General features: G+C 54.0%; 2 protein-coding genes across 5 annotated transcripts; both read right to left on the bottom strand.

Moving 5' to 3' along the window:
* Positions 1 to 1,514: 1,514 nt before the first annotated feature.
* Positions 1,515 to 6,745, bottom strand: LOC308231341 (extracellular serine/threonine protein kinase FAM20C-like; the record flags this gene model as incomplete). The annotated part of the gene is made up of 10 exons (XM_080636608.1): positions 1,515 to 1,749; positions 1,837 to 1,896; positions 2,033 to 2,114; positions 2,696 to 2,805; positions 3,125 to 3,305; positions 3,602 to 3,717; positions 3,900 to 3,992; positions 4,489 to 4,567; positions 4,647 to 4,822; positions 6,282 to 6,745. 10 exons carry the CDS (start codon positions 6,743 to 6,745, stop codon positions 1,515 to 1,517), a joined length of 1,596 nt encoding a protein of 531 aa, XP_080492734.1.
* A 4,569-nt stretch (positions 6,746 to 11,314) lies between these two features.
* DNAL4 (dynein axonemal light chain 4) lies at positions 11,315 to 16,186 on the bottom strand. 4 transcript variants are annotated; one of them, XM_080627035.1, is made up of 5 exons: positions 16,117 to 16,145; positions 14,940 to 15,024; positions 14,527 to 14,747; positions 13,603 to 13,686; positions 11,315 to 12,476 (listed from the first exon to the last, which is right to left on the bottom strand). In XM_080627035.1, exons 3-5 carry the CDS (start codon positions 14,596 to 14,598, stop codon positions 12,312 to 12,314), a joined length of 321 nt encoding a protein of 106 aa, XP_080483161.1. In that variant the 5' UTR covers positions 14,599 to 14,747; positions 14,940 to 15,024; positions 16,117 to 16,145; the 3' UTR covers positions 11,315 to 12,311. The 4 variants fall into 4 exon arrangements, with proteins under 4 accessions (XP_080483161.1, XP_080483162.1, XP_080483163.1 ...); XM_080627036.1 differs by having other exon boundaries at positions 15,775 to 16,144; XM_080627037.1 differs by lacking the exon at positions 14,940 to 15,024 and having other exon boundaries at positions 16,117 to 16,186.
* Between the last annotated feature and the right edge of the window lie 1,608 nt (positions 16,187 to 17,794).

The following is a 17,794-nucleotide window of genomic DNA, read 5'->3' as shown; positions in this document are numbered from 1 at the left end:
CGACCGGGTGGGCAGGTTCTGCTGCTCCCCAGCCCCATGGCCTCAGACACCCCGTTACCATCCCTCTCCCCCATGGGCAGCGCGGCGGGAGCCAAACCCGCCTGCTCCCGTTGGGATCTTGAGCGCGGAGCGGCACCGCCGGGACCTTGTGCCAACGCGCCGGGCTGAGCCAGCAGCCGCCTCCTACGCCCCGCGTTCTAAATCCGACAGCTCCCTGTGGGAGCTCGGCGAGGGGGGGAGCCGGCTGCCTGCGGCTGGACACGGCTGTGGGAGGGCCACAGCGTGGGAACGGCCCCGTTGGCTTCGGGTAAGGCGGCAAAAGGGCGTTTATAGAAAGGGTTAAAAATGTGAAACCGGCCGCGTTGCAAAACAGCCCCGGAACCTCAAAACCTTTTCCTCCCCTCGCTGGGTCTGGTGCACGGGCTGGGGACCTGCTGCCAGTGTCGGGGGGAGGATGGGGGGGCAGACTGCGACAAACCCCAATTCAGAGTCCCCGGCCCCGTTGTGTAACACAGACAGGCCCTCTTTGTGTTCCTTTTCTTTCCTTTTTTCTCCCTTTCAAGCCCATTTTTTGTTGCAGCCTAAGTCTCTGCCTGGCTTTTCCAGGGCAGCTCTGCCTCCCGCTGCACCAGCCACCCTTTCCCAGCCTTTCCTGCGGTTTTCCATCACTCCACGGGTGACCAGCCGGGCCAGAGGACATCTCCCTGTTGGCACCTTTACCTGGGGACACTGGTGGTGGCTGTGAGCGATGGCACCTGCCCCAGCTGACGTAACCCTGCTGCGGATTAACCCCCACAGGAGGCTCAGGGGATAAGCCGGGTGCTGAGCCACTGGGCACTAAATAGGGCACATGGCCCCAGGTCAATCCATCCCTCCCAAGAGCCACTGTTTCGGGTGGGGAGGGAGCTGGTAGCAGTTCCTGGAGGATTTGAGGGAATGCTGGGGGGGCGAATGGGGCTTTTCTCCCCCTTGCTGCACCCCCAGTGCTGCAGCAAAGGTGGCAATGCTGGAGGCGTGGGGGTTTTGGATGGGTATGGGAAGAGCAGCACAGGGGTAAGCAGTGCGTGGCTGGGAGCTCATGCCTCAGTGGGGAGCCTTAGATTACGTTCTGGGGGTCACCAGGGCATCGCTGCGCTGGAAGGGGCTGTGGGGGAGGCAGAAGGAGCTTGTCAACTGCTTCAGTTTGGCAGCTTTTTCTCGGGAAAGGCAGGCAGGAAAGACAGAAAATATTCCAGCCTTTTCCTAAAAGGCTTTGGAGGGCTGCGGAGACATGTCCAGGCAAGCAAGGACAGGCCAGGGCTGGGAAGGCAGCCCTGGTCGGGGAGACCTCAGCTCATCTTCGCCACTGGGCCAACCTTTTATTTAAATACCCTCCCTGTCCCAGCTATCCCTACACCCACTTTGTGGTGCATCACACTGCCGGCTCCAGCGCTGCCAAAAGCCAGTGCTATGCACACCGCTCTCCATATCAGCCTCACCAAAACACCCCAACCCCATGGGGTACACCCCCCTCGTCACACCTGTGACCCCACATCATCCACCAGCACCTTGTCCGGGTGGGCTGCCCTGGCCAGGCAGTGTCCCACCGCCGCCAGCACCTTCCCCAGGCGCCGGTCCAGTGCACGCAAGTGGGGCTCGGCCAGGACGGGGGCCAGGGGGTCGGTGGCCAGCGCCTCCCGCAGCAGGTCGCTCAGGCGGTAGGACGGGGTGGCCAGCAGCTGCAGCCGCAGGTAGGTCGACTTCTTGATGCTGCCGAAGATGAGGAGGGAGAAGGGTCTCAATCCGGGGAATCCCTTCCCAAGGGCAGCTCTGGGGCGCACTGTGGGAGCCCCTTACCTGCAGCATTGCCGGAGCGGGGCCAGGATGGACAGTTCGTCACGTGAGTGAGTGCCGAAGCTGGAGGAAATCCCATCAGTGGGCATCAGGGCAGCATCGCTCCACAGCTCAGAGCCCAGTGTGGGGAGCATTTTGGCACAACCTGCTGTTTCCCACCACCCCTTTGCTAGCATTGCTTCCCCCTCCCTGGCTTTACCCGCGGCCGTTGTCCAGGTGGAGTAGGAAAGTGTCATTCCCAAACTTCTCGAAGGTCTCATAGTGGTGCCGATCCATATTGCCTGCAGTGGGGCAACAAATGTGCCATAGGGTGGTGAGCTGGAATGTGGGAGCAGGGATATGCACCCCTCCTGGTGTGAGACCAAAACCCAGAGGCTGGGGAAAAAGGTTGGGGGCACCTCTAAGGGGCCTGTCTGGTGGTCATGGCCATGGAGTGGGGGGACCCAAGCAAAGCCCCACCCCCTTCTCATCCCAGCAGCCCCATGGAGGGAGCCAGAGATGAGAAGATGGGAAGCTCTCCAAGTCAGATGATGTTGGGGGACAGCATGCGGAGGAAGGACCATCCCTACGAACAGGAGAGGCAGTGCAAGCCCTGGGGAGCATCGCCGCATCCCGGCTCCCCAGGGGCTGCACGTGGGAGCTTGCTCAGAGATGCTTCCTGTGCCCAGGGTATTCAGCTTGTCCTTTAGTTTCTGCCTGGCACGTGTCCTAATGGCACAGCCTTTGCTCTTGGTTTGGGTAAGAGCCCAGCTCTCTGCAGCCTGAGCAATGGTTTGGCCAGCAAACCTCACAGGGCACGGTACTGCGGGACATGGAGCTGTTTGGGCCTCTCGGTCCGCAGCGACAGCACAGCAGGGCTCACCCATAAGGAAATCAAGGACCGCCATGTCGATGAGGTCGAGGAGGCGATGGCCCCTGTCATAGGGTGGTGTCTCCCGCACCTGAGCGCAGTAGTTGGGGTTCAGCTCCCACCTGCGGGCAGAGGCCGAGTGTGGAACAGGGCTATGACAGCAGTCATGGGGCAGCCCCCTCCTGTCTCACTGTTCTGCTGCTCCATTCTTCACTATGAGGGGGACACTGGCACAGGTTGCCCAGAGGAGCTGTGGCTGCCCTGTTCCTGGCAGTGTTCAAGGCCAGGTTGGACGCGGCTTGGAGCAACCTGGTCTAGTGGAAGGTGTCCCTGCCCGTGGCAGGGGGTTGGAACTGGATGAGCTTTAAGGTCCCTTCCAACCCAAACCGTTCTGTGGTTCTATGATTCCATGCCCCCATCCCTCCCTGTGACCCAGCTCACTCAGCTTTCTTGCTCTTGTGGTAGGAGCGGCGCCAGGGGCTGCGCCAGGAGCGGCGCTTGGCCAAGGTCTTGTCGGGCAGCAGGGCGGCCATGGAGCCCTCCAGCCGGTCTGGCTTGCCACAGAGGGCATGCTCAGTGGAGCAGTAGTAGGAGCACTCCCCGTAGAAGCAGACGTTGCCCGCTGGCCAAGGGGACAAAGCAAAGGTTGACAAAGAGCAGGAAGGCAACGAGCCTGCTACCCCCATGTCCAGGCGACAGCCAGGAGAAGATGCTCCATGCACCGTGGCCATGTGCCACCAGCAAAGGAATGGCAGGGAAGGCCCTGAGGAGCACTGCCCCATGGCAAGGGACCCAGCGGGAACTGCAGCTGTCCCCAAAGGGACTGTTTGCCCCAGTGCACAGGAGCCTGGGCAGGAGCAGCCGGCTCCAGGTTTGCTCCATGAGGAGCAGGAGAGGAGGGACAGCATAAAAACTTACCTGGAGAGATGAAGAAAGTCTTGGCCAGTTTCTTATCCGTGGTGATGTCACGAATCTCCTTCGTTATATTGACCAAACGGCCAGAAACTGGGGGGATTCGCCGGAAATCCAGGATCCTGAAACACAGAACTTGGGACCATTCCTTGCTGACCCCCCACTGGTTTCACAGCGAGTTATTAAACCCATCATGAGATGCAGGTATCCCTCGCACGGGGAGGAAGAGGTGGGATGAAGGAGCAGTTTCTGTGCTGCTTTGCTGTCGTGGGAGAGCAGAGTTGGATGCAAAGCTTGCACTCACCTGTCCAGGTGGAAGGCTGCAATCTCTGCATTGTGCCGCTCAAAGTCTGAGAAGTAGAAGAAGTCGATGGGGGTCTCCTGGTCCCGGGTCTGCCTGGGAGAAGAAGGGAGGGTGGAGGTGACAGCCATTGGACAGGATCACCCCGAGCGTGGCCTTGGCTCCAAACCGGCCCTCACCCTGTGTCCCTGGAGCCACTGGAGGCACAGGCAGACCCAGCTTCCTCCAGTTGCTCCCTGCGGGGTGGTGCAGCCCCAAACCCCTCATGCACCCTCTGCTCCCAACCCAAGGGCTGGGAAGCCCTCAACGACTGGAGGGTCCGGGGTGGTCCTCATGGACCGTCTTCTTCTTTCCACCACTGGAGGTCACTACCCCATCACAATCTGCGCCCAGGCTGCCGCAGGCAGCGGCAGGGAAGGCGAGGGGAAGGGGACCATCCCGCTAGCCTCAATTTGGGGAGGGGGGGGGGGCTGAAGTGAGGCGGAACACGAAGCATTTCTCCCTTTCTCCCTCCATTCTCTCCTCCAGCCGCTCCTCACCGCCTAATGGGACCGCGCAGGGGGGGTATGGGGCTGTCTCTGGCTCTACTCACTTCATGGGCTTGAAGAGGGCCTGCCCATAATTCGGGAACGTCATGATGAGCTTGAGCTGGGTCCCACCGGACTTCTGAACTGAAAGGGAGTACACAGGGATGAGGGAGGCGGGCAGCGGGCAGGGGTGTGGGCAGGGGTGCAGGCAGGGAGGTGGTACCCGAGCTGACGATCCTCTGTGTGGCCAAGTCCCGGAGGAGGGTGGGCATCAGAGGGTCCCGGCGGGGGTACAGCTCATAGCGGTTGATGCCAACGTGGAATTTGAGCCAGGCAGGGTAGGTGTCGTAGGCCGTCTTCCCTGTCGGGAGGAGCGTCTCGGCTTTACTGCTGCTGACCCTGCAGCCCGACAGCCACCGCCACCCCAACAACAACAACAGTGTTTAGTTGGGATGGGACGGGTCCCACATCCCCAGGCCCTTCCTGGGACCCGGCTCATGGAGGGTGAGGCAGGGGAAAGGCCCTGGCTGTCGGTGAAACCCCTCACCCCATGTGCCCTCCATGGGGCTCCTGGGCAGATCCCACTCAACACAGGTGGCCAGGAAGATGTGCTGGGATGGCTGGAGGGGCTCGGTGTCTTCCCTCACAACCCCTGCAGAAAGTCTCTGGGCTAATCCTGCTCCTCTCATCCCTGCCTTTATTTCCCTGCTGGGGCACCTCGTCTCGTAGTTTTTCCCCAAGTGACTAGCTCCCGGGCATGCAACCAGCGACACCCCCCATGTGCTCACTGGGGAAATGCATCCAAAAAACAGGGGTTGAGGAGCAGAGGCTCCCCAGCCATCCCCAGCACTGACCTCAACTCCCACCCTCAGTGTCTGGTTCCCCTTGGATGGGTTTATCTCACACCCCTGGTTTCCCTTGAGGGATGAGCTTGCCACTATCCCTATCTCTGTGCCTCCAGCAAAGCTGCAGTTTTATGGCATTCAAGGGGGGCTCCTGGGGGTATCTGCCCCTGCTCTGCACCAGCACTGCAATGGGACAGTCTGACCAAGGGCAGCTATAACCCAAATCCATGTCTCTCTCTCTAGGAAAATGCAGACTACCCAAATTCCACCAAACCAGATGCATCTCCCATGGTTATCCATAGGAGAGGCGGCCCTCAGAGACATGGCAAATACCCATCTGTGGAAACCAGCTCTTAAACCAGCCTGTGTTCTCTCCCAATTTTAGCAGCCACTATGACTGGAAAGTGTGCTTTCTATAAGGAAGCTGCTATGTGTTATCAACACTAAAGCTTTTAATATCTTCCCTCCTAATTAGAGGTTAGTAGTCCAGTGATAAAAATAGGCAGTCGGCAGCGGTGAGTCACCATACGGCCGAGCCTAAAGGGGTCAGGTGATGCCCTGTGGAATACAGGACAGGAACAGTCTCACGGTTGGAGGTAACCTACATTGCAGGCTTTGCATCTCCAACGTGCTGGGAGAGGGGATAAAACTGGTTAGAAATCTGGACTGGGGACTTCCTCATATGTAAAGAGAGAGAGAGCAAAGGCCAGTCTGCACTGGGGAAGGGAAGGAAAGGAGACGAGGAGATCACCTGAAAGATACCTTACATAATACTATGAATAATTCAAGAGCCTCCTTTGGCTTTGCTGTGTGCTAAAGGCTTCTGGGTAGCAACCCAGAAACTCAGGGCTGAGACAAGACTTGAGGCACAAGAAGAGTGCACTCAGCAGTCAGGGCCCCTCTGGGGTTAAGATGCTGGTCTATGCAGAGAAACGATGTGTTTGGTCCCTGACACTGTCCCCTCAACCCCACCTATCCCCCCAAAGCAAGCCAGGGCTGAGCTCACTCCTCACCATTCGTCACTCCCGCTGCTGCGCAGGCTGAACTTCTCCATGGGGTTGACGACAAACAGCTTGTCTTTCTCTGTCACCGCCGGGACTGGGATGTTGTAGAGAGGATGCTTGAAGAGTGCCTCCAGCTTTGACCTCTCATTCTGCCCTGTATTCCCCTCTCCATGCCGGCGCTGTCGCCCCAGCTGTCCAGCCCTTCTCTGCAGCTGGGAGCTCTTCTCCAAGGAGCTGTTGCTGCCACTAAAATCCTGAAGGATTCTCAGGCTCAGCTTTTTGGGGCTGGCCAGCACAGGGCTACCTGATGGGACACCCAAGGCTTTCAGTGCTTTCATGTCGCAGCCACAGCGCCTGCAGGCTGCAGGGAGAGCCAAATCCATCACCAGGTGCACCAGGAGGGCCAGGAACAGGAGAAAGAGGAGGCTGACTTTAAATTTCCTTTGGAAAAGTGTTTGCAGCCGGCGTCGCATCTTTCCTCACCTGAGATGCTCAGCAAGATGTGAGCACCCACTTGGGGCTAAGAGAACTGTTGTGCCTGCAGCCCCTGTGCAAAACCAGGAGCAAGGTGTCCTGGATGTAGAGCACCACAGCAGAAGAACAACCAGTGCGATAGAAGAGTCTCAGGAATGATCTGTCACCGTGGCACCTCATGGGGTGACAATGCTGGGATGGCAGTGGGATGGGGCGGGAGGTTGAGAGGGGTTTATCAATGCTGATAAAGGGCAAGCTGCCACCACCACGGTCAGTGTGAACAGGGCAAGTTCCAAATCAATAGCCACCAAGCTGGCTCGGGGACAGCGATGGCTGCAGATAACCCCCGCACGATCCTGTTCCTCCGTGCTGTCACCCACACTGGGCTGCAGAACCTTCCTTTGTATACAGGGCATCAAAGCGGTTCTGCCTCTCTGCAGCACCCACCCTGCCCAACACTACACAGCCCCGTTCCCCATGTCCATCATACCCGCACACTTGTAATCCAGGAGAGTTTTGCTCCTGCTGCTCAGACAGAGCAACTTTGTCACCCTTAAATATCTAAGCGATTAAAACCACTTGATCTCAGCCCCCTTTCAAAACCACTCAGATTAGGTAAAATGAAGAGGATGTGAGCATCAGCATCGCTGGGAAGGGAAAAGCTGGGCTTGGCAGTGTAAGAAAGAGCTGCCAGGCAGGCAAGGTTCGTGGGCAGGGGTGCTTGCAGGGCCTCTGAAGCAGGCAGGGGAGGTGGGCAGGCAGAGTGGGGATGCTGCTGACTCCCTCAGGCATTAGCACAGAAGGGCAGCAGGACCCACTGAGCACTGTGGAGGACTGGCAGCTTGTGGAGGGGGAAGGCAGCCCATTTTTGTCAGGAATTCACTTTTCCAGTGACATCCAGGGACACAGAGCTGGGCTGCATTGGCAAAAAGGGTTGGTGACTTGTAGGGAGGGCACTTCGGATTTGTGAAGGGACAGAGAAGCACGGCAACACAAGCAACAAGCCTGGGGAATTGGAAGTCCAGAGTGATGTTTTTCCTCTTTCTGATTTCCCAAATGATGCAGAGGGCATGTGAAATCTCATGCACCAAGTGGTCCTTCCTCGCTGTGTGATGTACCAGCAGCCAGCTTGGACATCGTCGCTCCAACCCAGTGAGGGTAGGGTGAGCAGCGGGCAGGAGGGTGTACACAGGAGGAGCTTTTCCAGTGCCATCCCTGCACTATCCTTTCACTCACGCTGCCCTCTCTGCACCATCTCGTGCGGGCTCCGTCCATGCCAGGCTCATCTCCCTCCTAGGCGGTGCGGAGGGAACACGGTGTTCCCAGTGTTCTTGGCTCTCCATGTCCCACAGTGTGACAGTTGCCTGGAAACCATCTGTGGCTGACACCATCAGCCGCCCCAGATTGAGCCAGCTCCGCGTTCCCCTCCGGAGCCTTGCACTGACAAGATGGCCGATGGGAGCCGGAGCGATGCGGGAGGAGGAGAGTTTTCCTGCCTGGCTGGTGAGCTTGAAGCCCTGCAGAAGGAGCTGGGAAGGGGAGCAGATGGCTTCCCACCCCCCCCCCCCCGCCAACCAGGGAAAGGAACATGGCGTCTTGCTCCGGAAGGTTTGTTGGATCCAACCCGGACATAGGGTTTGGAAAGAAGGCACCTAGGAGGGGCTGTAGCTGGAACATGGGTTCATTAAGTCATTGCCTAGCAGAAAGAAAACACCAACAAAACCCATGTGCTAACAGCTCGCATCAAAGGAGCTGGGCTCGGCTCCCCAGAGCAGGGCCACGGATTTCTTTATTCCATAGCCAGCCCTGGGAGACTGATGGAAGAGGGAGACACACACACCCCCCGCCCCCCCTTTCCAGTGCCCCAGACCAGCTCCAAACTGAAACTTCCCTCCCGCATCCTGGAGCCAGAAGAGGACAGAGACCCTACGGGCCAAAGCCATCCTACTGACCAGAAGTCCCATCCCTGGGCTAGGGAAGCTTGCAATCCTACCCCTCACCTTGCTTTAGCATCCCATTAGAAAGTGGAAGCAGGGGATTAGGTGGGGGCACTTGTTACCCTTAGCGCTTTAATGCTGGCATTAAATATTAACCACAGGATTTTTCAGCGAGTCAGACATGAGCCTGCAGCAACAGGGAAGAGCTGGAGAGCTTCAAAGCCTGCCCCCATCGCCTGACAGCGTGCAGATGTACCTTGTTGCCATGACATCATAACAGAGAAGCAGTTGAATTTGCACCTCTTTCTTCCCATCTTCCCCTCCCCACCATCTCTCCTTCCATCTTCCCAGCACCTTCCCTGCTTCTCAGCAGGTTCAAGCCACCCCTGGGGCAGAGGAAGAGCTGTACATCCAAGGACGTTTCCACCACTGGCACCGAGTCAGGACTCCCCAGCAGATGATAATGATGTTTCCCATCTTCCCATCTCCCCTCAGTGGGGAAGGATGAAGTCATGAAGCACAGCCCCCTGAGCTGCTATCACAGCTTTCCAGGATGGGCAGATAGAAAGGGTCATTTCGGCTGGCACTGACGCATCACCATGCTTTTTTCATCTCATTTTCTACATCTGACTCAGCCCGATGCTTTGATGGGTAATGGCAGCAACATGCAGGGGGCAGGAAATGAGAGGGAGACAAGAATATAATAGCAAGGCACCTGTTGCCAACTTCCCAACTTTCTGCTGAAAAATTGTAAGGTAAAATTCTTCAGCAAAAGAGGCTGCAGCTTTATAGTCAAAAGCAGGTAGGTCCTAGAGGCTCCAGAGCATCACTGGCAGGGGTGTCTCTTGCAGGAAAACTCAGGAGACAATCTCTGATCCATGAACCAGCTTTGAGCAACCTGGTCTGGTGGAAGATGTCCCTACTCATGGCAGGGGTTTGGAACTGGATGAGCTTTAGGGTCTCTCCCAAACCAAACCATTCTATGCTTCTAGGATACAGACATGCCCAAAAATGTGCCAGTTCCACAGCAAAAGGAAGGCAAAAGTCTTTTCTTTTAACATACAGGGGCAAGCACAGCATGACTCAACTTGCAGCAGGCAGGAAAATCAATCTGTCTTATTGAACACTTGCCTTAGAGCAGAGGCCTTGACACAGAGCTGTTTTGGGAAGCTGAGGTTCATGCTTTCGTGTACAGGGCATGCAAACCAGGTAAGATGGGTTGGCTTCTTCATGGTAACATCTTGTGGGAAAGCTGTTACCCTCGGAAACAAAATAGCCTGCTGCTCTCCTGTGAGCCACCTTGCACTTACCTTGGGGGAGTGACAGGGCTGGAGTCACTTGCAGAATTCACACCTAGCTCACCTCAATCTGGTTGCATGCTGATGCTTGGAGAAGGCTGGGGAGCGGTCAACATTTGCTTACTGCTGATGCAGGTCATGGAGACATTAGCTTTGGTCAGCTGGTGGCTAAAGAGATAACAAACTGGCAGCAAGGCCAAAAGATTGTGTGCTGAGGTAAGCAGCTCCCTGTGGTCACCTGCAGGTCACCATGACCCTGCAGAGATGCTCATGTCCAGCGTGTCTGCATTTGCACACAGCAGTTAATTATTCATTAGTGTGAAGGAGGCATGAATAAAGCGACTGTGGCATGGCTGAAGGTATCACCATGCTCCAGTGCAAGGCATTGCAAAGATGTTGGCTTTACCTTTCCCTCAGAACCTAGAAGAGATAGAAAGCTGTGGAAGAGAAAATAATCTTTTCCATGTGCCAGCTGCAGAAAGTGCCAGGCAACAGTGCTATCTTCATGTAAACGCAGCTAGCTAGAGCGAAGCAGTCACCACACCAAGAGACAGCTCAAGGGATTTGGACTTTTCTACACTGCACAGCCATCCTGTCACTGCAGTCCACCACACATGGCTGATATCCTGGTACCAGTTACGTGCCCCCCCAGCCTTGCAGTTCCCTTCTACCTGATCCATAGGGAATTATGTGAGAAGGTGTTGGGCCCAGCCAGCACAGATGGTCCAAATTTGAAATAATTTCTAGTTGTCTTCAAATTACTCTGATTCCTGGCTTATAGAAGAGCTCCTGACATGACAAAATGGAGGAAGGACATCTCTAGCATCACACTGAAGTTCAGAATAGGAGCAAAAGGAATTTCAAGAGCCTCCACCAGTTTGATCCAACCCAGAAAGGTCCTTTGGACTTGAACTATGGATTCAAGCGTGGCCTCTCATAAAACACAAAGTGCCAGCAGTACTGCTGGTGACATTCTCAGAGGAAAACTCTGAAAATCAAGGAAGCCACAAACACAAAGGTCAGAGCAGAGGCACACTGGCTGGGCAGAGGACACCGGCATGCTGCCTTGCTGCTACTGCTTCGACAGCTGAGTGGACTTTGGCCAGCAGCACTGTGGGCCTGGCAGTCCTCCTCATCTTCACTGCTTGCACTGGTGAAAGGTACTCAATAGGGAGGATGAGATGGTAGCTACGAGTCGCCCAGGAAACATACAGGATGGAGACTGTCCTCTGCCTGAGCTACACCACTGTTTGCTTACTTCCATGTTTCCTGAACTACTTTTCCTTCTGATCCTCCACTTTGGGATTTTCATTTTAGAACAGACACAAAAAAGGACATTTTCCTAAATTTTTATTGTAAAAACACAGTTCCCCAGATTTATATAAATAAGCCATGTACGTAACACACACTGACGTTCACTCCATCCTCCAGTACTGACAGCTTTAAAAAATGAAACGGGCTAAAAGAACGCAAGTCCAAAAAGACGTGAGGCTTCTGATGTGATATCTCACATGGAGCCTCCTTCTTCCCTCAGCCTCCAAACAAGATGCTGAAAGTACACAGCACTTGCAACACCCCCAAGAACTGACAGGGAGGCATTTGAGCCTTATGAATAGTTCTCACCCACTCCCCAGGCGTCGTCAGCCGCCTGTGTTTTCATGCTATCTCAGTAAGCAGTGGGTGAGAAAGGAGGGGGCAGTTTGCATAGCAACCTCCTACAACCAGACAGCTCAGCTGTTGTACCCTCCCAAAAGAAGTGGGGAAGGGCAAGCTGGGTCTGCTTCCCTGTGGCTCACACCTCCACGAGCAGCCCTGGCACTGCCAGTTCTGTACTTCACATCGTAGAAGCAGGGAAGATGGTATTCAGAGAGAGGAGAGACAGGTGCTGGTCAGAGCCATACCATACGGTACTGGGGAAGGCAGAGAAGAGAGGACACGAAGTGGAACAAGTGGGAGGGAAAAAAAGCCTTAGGGCTAGATAGCACCTTTCCTCTTTCACTTCCCCCTCCTAGTGCTGCTGTGCAGCTTTGCAGCATGTCGTGAGATTACCTATTCCCCACCTCCTTCCAGCTTCGGCTCAGACACCAAGAAAAGAGCCACAGACAGATGAGAAATCCCATGAGCAAGGACAGGACAGCTTTGCAAGTGTATACACACACACACACACGCAGCAACTATATGTATCCCATGGAACTGTCACGTTAGTATGGAAAGAAATAAATCCTGACATTTAACTATTAAAAATAAAGCCCCACCTCCAGATTGTACAAAACCTGTCAAGAAAAGGAAGAAATCTCTTGTATGCAGCGAGTCTGGGACCCAGCCAGATGTCAGGAGCACTTCCAGACGCACACGGCCAGGCTGCCACCAAAGAACATGTACAGCAGATTCTTCACCTCGTGAGTGATCTCAAAGCCAAAACCTTCCCCAATCACCACGTGCCAGGAGGACCCAAATTTTTTGTCCATTGTCTCTTTGATCATCTTGGCAGCGCTCTGGAGAATGGTAAGAAGAGCACAGGGTGAGACAGAGCAAACAGTGAGATTTTATGCAAACATCCACCTAGCTGTCTTCTCCCTTCAACAGACTACTCAAGCCATGGGCAACAGGCACAGCCACTGTCCTGCAGCAACTGGGAGCTCCTCAGAGCTATGCCCGAGGGTAAACCAGGTCTCTGTGTTTACAGCAGCCTCTCACACATCAGCGAGGAGAAATTAAAGAACTGCATCTAGCAATCATTTCCCTCCTTCACACAGTCTGAAGCTAGAGTTCTGGCTTAGATGCTGACAGAGTTACATGGGGTGCAGCGAGCATGAGAGGAGATTCAGGTCACTAAGCTGCAGCTATTTTTATAGGAGTCCATTTTTTTCTTCCTTCAGCTAATTACCAAAACATTGAAACTAGGCTGACTTTCAAAAGGCTGTTGCTTCTCCCAGATCACAACCTGCTTGATCTAAAAAAAGGAGAAGATGACTTTGCAGTGACATGAGGTGTCTCAGGCATGATGGGACAGAAGGAATATCTGGCTTCATAGCTTTGTCTTCTTGCTCCAATGTAAAACTGCTCCAGCAACAAGCAGTCTGTGCCATGCCCACGGAGCAAGATGTGCCTTCCTTTATCATTGGTTATCAAAGTTAAGGGCAACCTTTCCAAAAGCCATAACTTCTGCATCACCCCCTATTTATATGGTCTTAGTAATTTAATTTCCTTCTGGAGGCTAGAAGCCAAGAGAGAAGACTTAACAGACTGTACCTAAAGGTTCAAAGACTTTCATATACTCATCCCTAAAACAGGAATCTCCACACATTTCTAAATCAAGCCCTGGGGCATAGGGCATTTTATGATCAGAGTGGAAGCATGTTACAGGAAAGACAGGATCAGGAAAGGGATATGGTTTGGCAGGCAGCACTGCTACCGATCTCTGCTTCCTGCAGGAAAACAAAGTGCTATTGTGGACCTTGCTGACAAAAGGAACTCAATCTAAGATCTAGACAAGATCTTTGCCTTCCTCTATCCTTGCTCAGTGCAGAAAGAGAGTAATAGGATGTCAGGATGTGACTCCACTCTGCCCTGCACCCTTAGCCCTAAGCCGCCGCAGCCATTTTGGGATGTGGCTAGTACCTCGTTGTTGGTGGCATATTTCTCACACGCTGTGACACACAGCTCCATGGCCTCTACACGCATCTCCTCTGGCATGTCTGTGTGCTGGAAAGAGAAAACCGGCCAGACGAACTAAGCAGAAAAATAAGAGCTAGACAAGAGACAACAGTAAGTAGCCAACAGTAAGTAGCCCTCACTTTTGCACAGAGTATAGCGGGGGCATAGACTACTGGGCGTGGGCAAGAGGCAGCTAGTCCTGTGACTTTTAATGCCTGCTTCAAGGTGGGGGGCATCACCAGCAACACAGGCTTGTCTGTACACCAAACATTTCCACTATTTCAGACAACAGTAAATATGAAAATGCCTTATTGCATTACAAGTGATCCATTTGTTCCTTTGTCCCAGCCAATGTGAAATTCTTCTCTAACATTAAGACTAGCCCTAAGTAAGCACAGCTTAAAGGAAGAGGTAAATACATTTGTGAGCTTTACTGTTACACAAGGTGAAGGGAAAGCATGTTAATTCAGCTCCAACCACAGTCCTTAGTTATTGCTAAGTTACACAGCCTTTTCTTCCTCTTCTGCTATCTGGCTGGCTAGTGAGAAATTTTACTGCAGCTCCTCTAGTGAAAAAAAAAAGCAAGCTGCATCCAGAACACAGAAGAGGGCTCTAAAGGCAGCATGTTCAGTCTATCAGATGGATCATTTTGCCCCAGGCTTGCCCTGTCTGAGGGCAGGGAACACTGGCTAATGAATTTCCTTGACAGCGGTCAAGGATAGGGAGAAAGCAGCAGTGATGACCAGGATCCCACCACAGGACCATCAGCACATAGGTTCTCACAGCAGCTACTCACTGGGAGAAATTCTGGTTTGGAAGGTTGGTAGAAGGAAGATAGAATTTCATATCTGTAACACTAGTACATGCATAATCCGTCCCTCTTCTTACCCTAATCAGTGGAAAGGTGTGAAGTCTTTTATATTCAGCCTCCTCCTTTTTCCCCTCCCCGGTGTCTGCCATGGTCCTTCCACAGTGACCCCAGGAAGGGGTGGACGGGCTGCCTGGAGTTCAGCAAGGTGCTGCAGCGCAGACAGCAGACAGGAACGTGGCTCTGTGAGCACAGGCAGAGCAGCTTCAGCAGGAGGGGAAACTTCTCAGCCCAGAGGATGCTGCTTGAACAAAAACAAACACAGAAAAGAGTAAGAAAGCTCTGAATTAAAACGGAAAGCCAATAAACTCTTACAAGGATATTTTTAAACCCATCTTGGTTACTTGCCGTTGCTTACTATCATCTTCACCCCCCACGCACTTAAGAGTGTTATCTTACAGACCATTAATGCAAACAAATTTAAAAATCATACCATTTTCCATAAACAAGGCTCCAAGAGCACGGCATTTCCCAGAAGCACCAATTGAACTTGAGGGAAGAGCCAAGTCAGGGTACAGCTTCCGACAAGGGACAGGAGAACAATACATCAGCCTATTGATTAATTCCAAAAAGATTTTCCCAGGACACTATTATCTGCAAGAGTTTCAGCCTGCGCACGGTAAGTGGAGGATAAGAGTATTTTAGGAACAGGACTGGTGTACATGTCTGGACGGAAATAACAGGAACATCTTGGTCTGGTTTGAACACTTGCTCCTCACATCCTCAAGCATTTGTCAGCTCGGGAGGACCAGATGGGAAAATCTGACCATGCCTCTGGGCCCAATTAACCAACCTGCCTCTGCTTGGGCAATGCAGAGGCACAGCACTTTCTGACTGGCAGATTCTGAACACTTCACTGTCCTCCTGCCCATGGCAGGGGAGCTGGAACTAGATGATCATAAAGTCCTTTTCAACCCTAACCATTCTGTGATTCTATTATCTTCCCTCTGGTTCTCTCAAAGAACTTTCCTACTCAGAAGAAACAAGGGTGATCTGACACTAAAAAGAAAACAAAACAAACATGGTGTCAGGCAACACTACACAGACCAAGCATTTATGCCAAGCATGTAGAGATGCTGGCTAAAGCACCAACTCCTAACAGACTACTAGCTCTCACATGGGGAACTACACGACCTATAGACATCCCCACCACAACCTCCACAGGACAGAACAGCCGCCTGGCCGGCACCTGCCTCTCTTAGCAAGGCAGACACCAGAAGCCACTTCAATACCCAGCTTCTCCCTAGGACGACCCCAGTGCCACAGACCGAGGAGGGCCGTGAGCTGCCCCATGGGCCGGCGGCGGTTTCCACGGAGAGAAGCCATTTAAAAGAAAGGACAGGGAGGCAGGCCGTTGGTCGGGAAAGGCACGCCACAGCCCCAGAGCGGCCGCAGCCACTGGACACCGAGGGGACACGTCAAGGAAGAGCCCCCAGAGCGTCAGCACCGAAGAGTCGGCACACGGTCTGAGAGGGCCGCACACCCGAAGCGGCCCCCTCACGCCGGCCCGCCGCCATCAGCCCCACGGGAAGGAAAGAAAGAGAGACTCGTCAGGCAGCCCTCAGCGGGGCAGGGGGAAGGGGACGAGCGGGCTCCGGGCGCGGCCTCACCTGCGCCGCCACCGCCGCGGCCAGCGCCACCACCCCAATGCCGGTTGCTAAGGAAGAGCCGTGCTTGTCGTAGCAACCGGCGCAGGAAGTCCCACCCACCCCACCGTCCATTGGATGCCAGCGCACCGCCCGGCGCATCTGATTGGTGGACTGCCGCGTCGGGTGCCGCGCCGGGCTTTGGGCGGTGGCGGCGGGGTTGGCCGTAGGGCGCCTGTCGTTAACCGGCCCTTCTCGCGGCCTGCGCCCGGCGCCCGCCCCTGACCTGCGGTTGGAATAGGGGCTTCCAGGAGGCTCCCGGCATTCCCGTCTTTTCCAGGGTTTCGGGGTGGGTTTTGGCTGGGCTGGTACCAGGGATGGGCTCTGAGCAGCACCCGCAGCCGAACTGCCTGGTGACTTGATCGTTTCCTGAGTTAAACCCCTTTTGGGGCATAGTTCTGCTTTTTGTTCTAAACAAGGGTAAATATTGGAGCAGTTTGGGGCAGTTCAGTGGTTTTTAATGTTTTCATTGTACGGGAGAGGTAGCCGCTGTGAGTATGGGTCATGAGTTTGCAGACAGCTGTTATTATGCTGATCCCCATCCCCACTAAAACTCATCACTGCCTTCCCGCCCTCCATGGCCTTTGTATGTGCAAGGTCTGCTTGCTTTGAGGTTTTCCTTGACCTCGGCTCTCTAGGAAACCTGTGCTGCCTCTGCACCCTGCTAGCCTAACACTGACTGCCTCTAACCCAGGGCTTAAGCAGTTTCCTGGGGGTCTAGGATTGTATTTGTTTGAAATGCATACAGATGGAGAAAGCAGCAAGCTCCAGCGTAACACCAAGGGGAAAGGTTTCTCCTGTGCTGGGCATGATGCGTGAGTCTCCACTGGGGTCCATCCTTGTCTTGTGGGGTGGCTTGTGGCTTGATCATAGAATCACAGAGTGCTTTGGGTTGAAAGGGACCTTAAAGCTCATCCAGTTCCAACCCCCTGCCATGGGCTGATCTTTGTGCAGTCTTCTGGCTGTTGTATGAAATATGGTGTTTGAAATATCCTCGGTGCTGGCTGGCTGCTGAAAGAATAATGGCTTCCTAGCTGTCTGAGAAGGAAAACACGGGGGGAAGAACAGACTGGGCACGCTTCTGCCCCTGCCAGCTTATGAAGAACTCCTCTTCCCTCACCTCCAAGCACTGCCCTACACCCCTAGGGAGGACATCATCTCTCTTTTACTAGAGTACCAGTGGATCAGACCTCCTGGTTGTCGTTTGCCTGACAAAACAAGTGGTGGAGGCAGCGAAGCTGCCTTTGGGCTCGGAAAGACAACACTGCAGTGATCGTTCATCTTCCCCTTTGCCTTTGCCGCTGGTGGTGACAGAAATGAAGCACTGCCTCCTGTCCCTCTTGTTCTTACCGCTCCTACCTCTTGCACCGATCCCTTCTCCTTCTTTCCAGCAAGCATCGACCTCTTGCAATGAGGCAGACACAGAGCTGAAATTATCAAGAGACGGATAAAAGCTGGGAGATCTTTTCTCTTTTTTTCAGAGGAGATAATTAGGAATAGAATCTCTGTGAGGGAGAAGATCTTTCCATCATCGTTACTTTATCTCCAGGCAGCTACTCTAATCTCTCCAGGGACACAGCGCTTTCAAGCATTGTATTCTTGCTATGGCTTTTTTAATGCTTTAATCCCTGTGTAGTTCACC

The sequence above is a fragment of the Psittacula echo genome (assembly GCF_963264785.1).
Source record: "Psittacula echo genome assembly, chromosome: 1".
NCBI lineage: Eukaryota > Metazoa > Chordata > Aves > Psittaciformes > Psittacidae > Psittacula > Psittacula echo.
This window is presented reverse-complemented; position numbering and strand designations above follow the sequence as displayed.

Excerpts from the sequence above, each read along its gene's own strand:
- DNAL4 (XM_080627037.1), bottom strand. The coding sequence starts at position 14,598 with ATGGCAGACACCGGGGAGGGGAAAAAGGAGGAGGCTGAATATAAAAGA. Across the intron at positions 13,687-14,526 it reads ACACCTTTCCACTGATTAGG|CACACAGACATGCCAGAGGA; the intron begins GTAAGAAGAGGG and ends TTCTCTTTCCAG. Across the intron at positions 12,477-13,602 it reads AATATGCCACCAACAACGAG|AGCGCTGCCAAGATGATCAA; the intron begins GTACTAGCCACA and ends ACCATTCTCCAG.